This window comes from Drosophila mojavensis, unplaced genomic scaffold, assembly GCF_018153725.1.
Source record: "Drosophila mojavensis isolate 15081-1352.22 unplaced genomic scaffold, ASM1815372v1 contig_151, whole genome shotgun sequence".
In the NCBI taxonomy this organism is placed as follows: Eukaryota; Metazoa; Arthropoda; class Insecta; order Diptera; family Drosophilidae; genus Drosophila; species Drosophila mojavensis.
The window spans coordinates 1,475,001-1,485,980 of NW_025318684.1; the positions used below are offsets into that span (position 1 = coordinate 1,475,001).

Sequence of the window (10,980 nt, forward strand, 5' to 3'; positions counted from 1 at the left end):
CAAGAACACCAACACGGTTTACCAATACGTGAGCATGCCACGTACAATTGACCATGAGAAAAACACGCATTTTCTAGATTGAGGCCACAAATAGTCAAAAATTGGCCCTGTGATTTGTTGATAGTAAAAATTGTATTTTAGAACCCCTAATAGGTTTTCGACTCTTACAGCTACTCTCTACTAAATTAAGAGTGATAACTCTTTTTGTGTACCAAAAGCAAACAGAATAAAATGTATATAAAGTTAAAATGAAAACAATGATTGATTTTACCTTTCAATGGATTAATCATTTTGATACTAAAGTGATATCCATCGTCACCTTGCCAAAACATCAGCGGGTATTGTAAAGCGTCATATGAACGGTGCGTTTCAGATATTCTTTGCAGTTGCCTAGTACTGCGTCGTGTAAGCACAATATCGCGTGCTTCCAAGCTTTCACCAACAATCACGATTGCCATCTCATCGATTGTTGGAGCATTAAATATGCGTTCATGTGTTCCAGCTGGTCTTTTATCTGCTCTGATTACTACTTTATAGTCATCTCTTGATGGTCGTGAAGCATTTGCTGCAAATCTTGGAGAATTGCTCTTTTCATAGCTGTGTTGATTTCTTGACGCCGGTCAAGTTGTTCTTCCATTTGCCCATGAAGTATATTTGCAAGAATTTGTGCTGTGCATCTTCAATAGCGATATTCCGTTGCCTAATTGCATCTTGGGTCCGCCGGGAAAGATTAGATCTTCTAGGACGCGGCATTTTTATTAATAGTAATACTGAATATGCCCTCGCACAAAACCACATAAAACAATCGAGAAATATAAATACCAATAATTTACACAAATTTATGTTTGAGACAAACAAATACCTGAACTTTCGAGATATTTAGCTTTTGTACGCACGCGTATTATTTGTATCAAATGTGCTTTTTTTATGAATAGTCAGGTTCGCCTGAGGCTGTGCCGTAGACTGACTGACTACATTTGTTTATTTACTTCAATACTATTGTATAATATGAGAGCAGGACCGACAACTGCCATTGTTATCAAGCCTACTGAGTATCAATGGAAATTTGAATCTTTAGGGAAAAAATCGCGTTTTTCAAGTATTTTCAGTATTTTTAAGATCTACTACCCTACTCGTGGCGGAGACAAATCCAACAAATCAAAAACCATGAAAATTGGTACAGCACATATCAAGTGTTAAGAGTCGGTACACTTTTACACAACTCCCTTTTATATCTATATATATAAAAGAGAGTTGTGTAAAAGTGTATTAGCACTTAAAACTCGAGATCTGCTGGACCAATTTTCATGGTTTTTGATTTGTTGGATTTGTCTCCGCCACGAGGCGGATCAGTAGATCTTTAAAATACTGAAAAAATTTGACGAATACTTGAAAAACGCGGTTTTTTCCCTAAAGATTCAAATTTCCATTTATACTCAGTAGCCTTGACAACAGTGACAGTTTCGGTCCTGTATAGAAGTAAATAAACAAATGTAGTCAGTCAGTCTACGGCACAGCCTCGAGCAGACCTGACTATTCAACAAAAAAAAAAAAAGAAAAAGTCTATTCAACAAAAAAAAAAAAAAAAGACTATTCAAAAAAAAATAAATAAATAAATAAACAAAAAAAAAATTTTTTTTCCAAATCAAAAAGAAAAATATTTCAAATCAAAAATCTGCAAAAAATCAAAAGATTAAAACCTGACTGTTCAAAAAATAAATAAAAAATTCAAAATTCGAAATTAAAAACAAGTAAGAACGTTGCAGTCGAGCGTTACCGACTGCGGAATACTCATTCACATCCCATCAACAATTTAGTAGTTAAGTTTCGCTCTAATACTGTAGAATATACAGGTTTTTCCGATTTGCCACGCCCCAACTGGGCGTAGACACCTCATTTTTGGTCAGTTTTTAGAAAGAGATAACGGTACCCTAACTGCAAAGTTTGAATGCTTAACCTCAAAAAATGTGAAAATTACAGGGTATTTTTCGATATGCCACGCCCCTAAAGAGGCGTAAAAATTATTTTTGGGGAATCGATAGAGGAGGCTACCAGTAACTCAACTATCCAAATTTAAAGCTTCTAGCTATTATACTTTAGGAGATATAAACTTTTGTGGTTTGCCACGCCCCCTGTGGGCGGACATATATCCGACAAAACTTTTTGGTCTTGGGTGATCAGTCCGAGTATATATACAAAATTTGAGGTCTCTGCCATCAATAGTGTCCAAAATATGCCCCCAATGGGCATAGACTTATAATTTTATCTTTAGACTTTATAGAGTCATACCATTAGCTGACGTGCAAAATTTCAGCATTCTAGGTTTACAACTTTAGGAGATACAGTTTTATCGGATTTGCCACGCTCCCAATGGGCGTAGATATATGCGCCATAGCTCGTGATCTTGGGTGGTCAACGCGGACCTACATACCAAATTTCAGCTTTCTAGCTCTTCAACAAACATGATTTCTGGTATATCGGAAAATGCATTTTCCGATTTGCCACGCCCCTAGTGGGCGGATCGGGAAAATTTTAACACTTTATAAATCGGAGATATACACGAGTATGTGTTCCAAATTTCAAGTCTCTAGCTTCAACAGCGCCGAAATAGATTGCGTTCATACGGACAGACGGACAGACGGACAGACGGACGGACGGACAGACGGACAGACGGACAGCAAGACGGACATTGCACAAAACCAATATACTGATTCACTTTCGTGAATGAGTATAAAAATCAAAAGATTAAAACCTGACTAATCAAAAATAAATAAAAAATTCAAAATTCGAAATTAAAAAAAAAAAAAAGTTAATTATTAAAAAGTGTATTTTTGGCTTTTTATATTTTTGGACTTTTAAACTTTATAAATAATAATTGTGCGCGTGCGTACAAAAGCTAAATATCTCGAATGTTCAGGCATTTGTTTGTCTCAAACATAAATTTGTGTAAATTATTTATATTTATATTTCTCGATTGTTTTATATGGTTTTGTGCGAGGGCAGTATTACTATTAATAAAAATACCGCGTCCTAGAAGATCTAATCTTTCCCGGCGGACCCATGATGCAATTAGGCATCGGAATATCGCGAGTCAATTATCTGACGAAGATCGAGAAATCGCCCGAGAAAGGCTCCGCGTTAGTACCCAGCAAAGAAGGGCCTTAATTCGTGCTTCTCAAAGAGAGGCAGCCCGTGAAATGGCAATATGAAATGGTTCAAGGATTGATTTGAATCGAGAAGCGTTTCGATATGATTGCACCATTGACTATAGCTTGAATCGTTTAGCTTGCATTGGTCCAATGGACGTTGTTTGCCAGCATTGTGGCGCATTGAAGTCACCAGAGCCATTGCGTTCTCTACTTTTCTAGCGAGCACTCAAAAATACAATGCCTGTTTCCAATTCGGGGCAGAGACAAATCCAACAAATCAAAAACCATGAAAATTGGTGAAGCAGATCTCGAATTATAAGTTTTGTAGCAAACTCTACTTTGTTTTATATATATAGAGACTGTTAGGCGGTACGAAGTTTGCCGGGACAACTAGTATATATATAGAAGATAGAAGATATAAGATATATATATATCATGTAAATTCGTGTATACCATACGCAGTACAAGTTTATCATATTTTTTCGATATTGAACACTTTTAGACTTGGAGACTTCAGATTTACTGTATATATATACATCTGATGATGGTCCCCTGGTCAATAACTCTTCAAGTTCTCAACTCTTCAAATTCAAGTCCCTCGCTTTTATATGTATCTTCTGAGATCGACGAATATGGGCAGATGGACACGACCAAATCGACGCAGCTAATCGCCTGATCAAGAATATGGATACCTTATTGGTCTGCCTGCCTGTTTTATACATTTCTACATAACCATTATGCCCTGATTTCATATTTTCAATGGGTTCAGGGTATCAAAATCTTACCGGCTTAATAAGCCCACCAAGTAAATATACTCATTTACTTAAAAAAAAAAAAAACAATCTATAATATTTCATTTTGCTCTGTCGTACAAGAATTTTAGGGGTAAACATTTCTTTCTATTTTTAAATAGGCTCTTTTTATATACCATATATACATTGACATGCATGTCTATATATACTACATACACGTAAACAAGTTCGAATTTTTTAGTCTAAAGAGAAAATTTTAAGTTGATTTAACAAATATCTTGATCCGATACTCTCTGCCTCTGAATTGCGCGATCTCATATTCGTGCGCTTTACATATAAATATAGATGCATGACGGTCTCTCGTTCTCTCTCTCTCTCTCTCTGTCTCTGACTCTATCTCTCTTTCTCTCATTGCTTTCTTACTCTATGAGTATGACGTGTGCAAGATAATATTGATTTTTGGAATTGGTCATACTAAGGCGCTCTCTTATATCTCGAAATTGGGGTGTAGTTTAAATAATGCCAATCAGTTCCACATAAGTACTAAATTTGTTAGCTTATATTTATATAGTTGCCAGTAAGAAAGCTTTTCACAAAAGTCAGAAAATTAATTCTTAGTGTTATTTCATACTAAATATAAAAAGTTTACCTTATTTAATTTCCAGAATGGTCAAACAGCCCTTAATATCGCTCATAACTTGGGCTACGTAACAGCTGTTGAGACACTTAAGATTGTGACGGAAAAATCCGTAATTAATACCACAACCGGAGTTCTTGAGGAAAAATACAAAGTTGTCGTACCGGAATTTATGCACGAAACGCTACTTTCTGATTCCGACGACGAGGGCGGAAACGAAGCTTTGGATCACAATCAATACAAATACATGGCGACCGACGACTTAAAAGCCACCAATGATCATGATAACCATAACTTTAATACAACTGATCCGGAGATCGATCGATTGGATGGACTAGTCGGTCGAAATATTGAAAAAGGTTTTAAAAAATAAGTACAAATTCAAAGGCCCGCAAAACATGAAATTAAAAAAGTGTAAATACTAAGCTGTATATTGAAAAATGATCTTTCCGTTGAGATATATCAATATAGTAGATTTAATATAACTAACAAAAATGATACACAAACCAGAAAAACCGCTAAATTTGGCGTTACTTCAATATTCGAATTCTATTAAATACGGATCATATTTAATATTTGGTGTGATATCCATTATATATTTGAGTGTCCCTTATATGTTTTTGATTTCTAAATATAGTTTTTTTTTTTTTTTGTCCTTGACCTCGGAAGTCTACCTGGCTTCATCAATTTTCTATAGAGTTCAGGTCTGGGGTCTGGGGTTGTGTTTCAAAAAATGTTGGGTAACTGCAAAGTAACCAAGAACCGATTTTGTGGCCTTATGCTTGGGGTCATTCTCCTGGAACAACTTAAATGTCTGAAATATCCTTCCTTAGCATTTGTACTTTTTTAATTTCAATTAATATTTCATGTTTTATGGGTTTTTGAAGTTGAAAAATAAAAGAACCGAATATTAAAGTTGCTCAGTATATTATATATATATATTTAAAAAAAATGTTCTTTACAGAATTAACCAGAACAGATGAAACAATTTTAAATACATCTCCGGTGGAACGACAGATTGATAATGTGATTATAGTTCGGCCGCCCATTCATCTGGGGTACGTAAAGTAGATTATGTGTGTTTATATATACTCGTTTATGCTGCATTTTTAACTTTTTAAATTTATGAACTTTTTTGACCTATGATGATTTTCCAGGAATTTTAAATTGTTTAGTTCAAAAACTCGATATAATACTTTAGACGTTAAAAACGGTATTATAGCAAATCTAATTCACCAAGCTCAGAGTGGGGTAAAGGTTAAAGGTTTTAGACAGGTTTTACTTACAGTATAAATTTTTAGACAAAATTAACTCAGAGCAAACTATTTATCTTTAAATTTTTTACATCAACTTGTTGATTTATTTACATGTTAAACTCTGCGCATTAAGTTTGAGCTTTGTTTATTTATTGCAGATTTCTTGTGTCCTTCCTGGTGGACGCGCGTGGCGGTTCAATGCGCGGTTGCCGACACAGTGGTGTTCGGATAATTGTACCTCCCAAGGCGTGTTCGGAGCCAACCCGTATAACTTGCCGCTATGTCAAGCCGCAGCGAGTGGCTAATCCGCCGCCATTGATGGAGGGTGAAGCTTTGGTTAGTCGCATATTGGAAATGTCTCCAGTAGAAGGAAAGTTTCTAAGGTACGTAAATTAGGTTTTAGCTGGTATTTAAAATATAATGGATATTAAATGGATATTAAATTTTGAAGCCCGATTGTATTGGAGGTGCCACATTTTGGATCGCTGCGCGACAAAGAGCGTGAAATAATCATTTTAAGATCGGACAATGGCGAAAGCTGGCGCGAACATAGTGTCTATGAAGACGAAGGTAATTTACTCGAAACCTTAAAAGAAACGATGGCAGCTGATGTTAATCCATTGGAAGATTTACACACCAGTCGAATTATAAGAATCGTCACACAAAATGTGCCACATTTTTTTGCGGTGGTATCTCGCGTTCGCCAGGAGGTTCACGCAATAGGACCAGATGGTGGCACTGTATCATCTATAGCTGTGCCCCAGGTACAGTCCATATTTCCACCCCATGCATTAACAAAGAAGATTCGAGTTGGTCTTCAGGCACAGCCAGTGGACTTAATTGGTTGTTCCAAGCTACTAGGTCAGGGCGTTGCAGTATCTCCGGTCGTTACCGTCGAGCCACGACGGCGTAAATTTCACAAGGCCATCACATTAAGCATTCCGGCGCCAAAAACTTGCAATCAAGGCATGGTAAACTCACCATATAACGCCACGAATGGAAACGTAAGTGCCCCTACTCTGCGACTGTTGTGCTCTATAACAGGTGGACAAAATCGTGCTGTATGGGAGGACGTCACTGGTTCGACGCCTTTGGCATTTGTAAAGGATAGCGTTAGCTTTACAACAACGGTATCGGCACGTTTTTGGCTAATGGATTGTCGCAATGTTGCGGACGCCGGTCGCATGGCAACCGAACTTTATTCGTATATGGCAAAGGTGCCGTTTATTGTAAAATTTGTAGTATTTGCAAAACAAATATCCGCAACGGAAGCAAAATTATCTGTCTTTTGTATGACAGATGATAAAGAGGATAAGACGCTCGAACAGCAAGAGTATTTTGCCGAAGTAGCAAAGAGTCGGGATGTTGAGGTATTGCAAGATCAAAATATTTACCTAGAGTTTGCCGGAAATTTGGTGCCGGTTTTAAAATCGGGCGAACAACTGAACACAAAGTTTCAAGCATTTCGTGAAAATCGCCTCTCTTTCATAGTTTACATTAAAGATCAAGAACAACCACATGCACGTATTTCCTTTATGAGCGAGCCGAAAGTAACATCAGGAGAGGCGCCGTTGCGGCCAATTTGTACGCTGAATGTATCACTTGAATCGCAAAAATTAAATCGAGTTAAACTACATCCGAATGGCATCAATACTAATGGAAATAACAATACGGATCATGACCTTAACTACAAAGATTTAATCAATGCCGAAATAAAATGTAATACAGAATCAAGAGGAAATTCAAATATAAATCCGTTAGAAGATGGAATACAGCGTGCCAATATCCGTTTATCAGACATATCGAATCTGCTGGGTAGTGACTGGCCGCAGCTTGCTGAAGAATTGGGTGTACCCGAGACAGACATCAACATGGTTGAAACTGAGTACGCCGATCAACCTGTTGCACAACAGGGCTTGGTCATGCTACGTCTATGGCTAAAACAAGAGGGCAATCGCGCCACTGGTAATGCCTTGTCGCAGGCTTTAAACAAAATCAGACGTGAAGACGTTGTTGAAAAGTGCATCTTTAACTTAGAACTGGTCACAGATCAACTGGAGCGTGGCTTGGCCACGACGCGAATGCAGCATGACCACACTTTGATGCAATATCTAGCGGATGGCCTGAATGAAACATTGAACATTGAACAGCAAACTAACGAAGACGAATTGTGTCGAAGCAATGAAAAATCTAATAATGGTAAGAGACAAGAAATATTCAATTAATTAAAATTATATGTGTATTTATATGATATTTTAGATAAGTCTTGTGCTACGCCTCCTTCAACGCCAATAGAAGTCAACGTCGACTCGCAGGAATATCAGTATAATATTAGTACGCCGATTCCTGAAATTATGCAAAAAATTATTGAAGAACCAAGAGGTAAGGGATACAAATCTAAAAAATTTGTAATTTCTTATATATATTCAAATTTATTATATATTTTTATTATATATATTTATATTTATTTAAATTTAGTAAATGAAGTAGAAAACGATTTAATTAAACCTTTGAACGAGAAGGATATTGAAAAGATTCCCCAATCATCTGAAGAACAACTTTTACATACCCTGGCAGAGAAATACAAGGAGCCAACAACTTATTCCACGTTGGAGGGCGATTTAAATGTTTTCGAAACGGAAAATAATAGTAAAACAAAGATAACGAACATAGATCCAAAAATGAAAAGCAATTTTCTAAAGAAATTAACAGAAGATTGAAATGTTTGCAACTAGTTTTCAAGTTATGTGCTTATTTATTTATTTATATATGTGTATGTTTTTTTGCTTTTATTTGACAACAGTATCAAATTAAGATTAGTGCAGATTATAATGTATGCGGTACATAATATATCACTTTCCAATCTAAACCCTTTCTTTCAATTACAATTATTAAATTTTATTTGATTTAAAGGCAATCTCTTATTTTGTATCTACGTATGCTAAAATAACGACAATTGAAATTGGTTGTCTAGCAATATTTAATCAAAAGTGTTTTTACAAAACAAACATATTTAATATTTTTAGCTCAGCAATGAAATGAAACTTAAGTTTATTTGAGTATCAATGCGTAATGTGGTATTTCGAAAATAAAAATGTTGAACTTTAATTAATGTAAGCAATAGCTACATGTTAATGTTGTGTTTACATTCTTCTTCACTACAAGTACTTGTATGTAGAAGTACATTATTATTATTATATTGATGATTGACCTATTTATACTTTTCCCCACTGCTTTTTTGTTTCCAACACACTTCCATCCATCAACATTAAGTTGAATGATAAGTATGTTTTCAGCATTCTCTATGATTAAATTATTTTTTCTACTGACCCTTTCGCAATTTGCATTGTGCGCAGAAATGGTTCTATTTTCAAAAAAAAAACGTACTTATCTGCGCTGCTTAAAAATAATTTTATAGCCGTTTTGGAATCATGGACTTACACCATCATGTGCAAAGCTCTTGAGGCTCTTACGAAAAATATTCGCTAGGAATGCGAGAGCCTGTCGGCTGGAGATATGCAAAATATGATAGTAAAAATCTTCCAACAAAATAAACTGAAACAATTTAAGAATAAACCATATTTTTTTTGTTCACTAGTTAATTTTGTCTGTTCAAAAAACGTTAATAGAGGGAAGAACTAGTCAATCAAATCACTAACCATAGAATACATAGACATAGATAAACGAAAACAAGTGGTGTGCTTGAGTCGAGACTGCTCGACTAGGATATACCCTGAACCCAGCAACGAAATGATATTCAAATCATAGTACACTTCTTTTATACAGAAGAGGCGCGCTTTTGTTTAAGTACCTGATTTGATTCAAAGATCGTGGGTTTGCCTATCAGAATGAATGTTTTTTAAAAATGTGGTACCTGATTAATCCAAATTTTTGTAAAAATGATCAATTTGACCTATTTACGTATTCATCTTTTTAAAAAGGTGTCAAATTGACCTGCATATGTATGCACAAGTGCAAGGGTTCAAAAAACACATCCCATTTTGCCCACTGGGATTAATCAGGTAAACCCAAAATCGTTCACACCATTCTAAGTTGAGGGAGGCACACGCCAATGTTCATCTCCCATGCATACATACAAACACATGCACACACGCACTTGTACAGGCACACAGGCATACAAGTGCTTCTACAAGTTATATCCTAAAATTGTGAGCAGCGCCTCCCATGCGTACACACAATCAAATGTGAGCACTTCACAAGATCGACCAAATGCAAATGCTGGGATTTAAAATTGCTACAGGCAGAAAGAGCTTCGCACACAGGCATACAAATGTTCATAGTACATGCAGCATACTGTGTGTGTGCATGCTCGTCGCGAAAACATTTTAATTATGCGCACCAACGCTTTCATACCCTTCCCACAAATAATAACGAAAACGCATGGCAAACGCTTTGAAAAGTTCGGTATACTCTTCACACAGAAGGGAAGGCATGGGTTCTCGCTGCGAAGAAATTTCAATTTTTGTGGGCGCTGCTTGTGCTCACATGCATACATACATATACATATTTTAGAGAGCAGAGAGCATCGTGAGAGAGAGAGAGAGCAAGGGAAACATTCAACGCAGAGGGATCTTTTGTTCAACAGTCGACCATCTCGGTCGAGCGCATGAAGCGAAATGATTGTGCTTTCGTATTTTTTCGTAGCCCGAACCCAAAAAGTGAGGAGCCGAGCAAATACGAAGTGTCTGGGAGATAACTCCCGAAAAAAAGTGTGCAAAACGCTTTACACTACTTGTCCGGTCTATGTGTTCTCTGGTTAGTGGTGAAACATCGATGTTTCAAATAAAATGAGAAATACCGATGTTTTTTGTGCGATGTTCGATGTATTGCAAAAATGTTAAAATCCACTAAATTTACTGGTTTGATATAACTATTTCTATACATAAATAATATGTATGCGTGTCAGCAACCTCTACTGAGAGTGAGAGGATGTTCAACAAAGCTGGACTTCGTGTTAGCGAAAAACGAAGCACGCAAAAATCCAAAAATGTTGACATGCTAGTATTATCAAAAAAAAAAAAAAAAAAAAGATTGGGTCTCAAATGAAGCTATTAGAATATTAGATGGTAAAGTTTCCCATACTTAGATAAATTTTAAATAATGATATTAATTACAATTTAATTGCAGACCTTAAAATACGAGTATTTTAAAAAGGCTAACGGTTA

The 10,980-nt window shown here is 36.1% G+C and overlaps 1 protein-coding gene across 3 annotated transcripts in view; it reads left to right on the forward strand.

Annotated features, from left to right (window-relative positions):
- Positions 1 to 8,902, forward strand: part of LOC26527824 (ankyrin-3) — a 23,350-nt gene extending 14,448 nt beyond the window's left edge. For all 3 annotated transcript variants that reach the window (XM_015160815.3, XM_032733053.2, XM_044007077.1), the window contains exons 7-12: positions 4,567 to 4,897; positions 5,503 to 5,596; positions 5,953 to 6,177; positions 6,246 to 7,993; positions 8,054 to 8,176; positions 8,273 to 8,902. In XM_015160815.3, coding sequence (XP_015016301.1) covers positions 4,567 to 4,897; positions 5,503 to 5,596; positions 5,953 to 6,177; positions 6,246 to 7,993; positions 8,054 to 8,176; positions 8,273 to 8,514 — 2,763 coding nt within the window. In that variant the 3' untranslated portion in view covers positions 8,515 to 8,902. The remainder of the gene's footprint in view (positions 1 to 4,566; positions 4,898 to 5,502; positions 5,597 to 5,952; positions 6,178 to 6,245; positions 7,994 to 8,053; positions 8,177 to 8,272) is intronic.
- Positions 8,903 to 10,980: the final 2,078 nt, after the last annotated feature.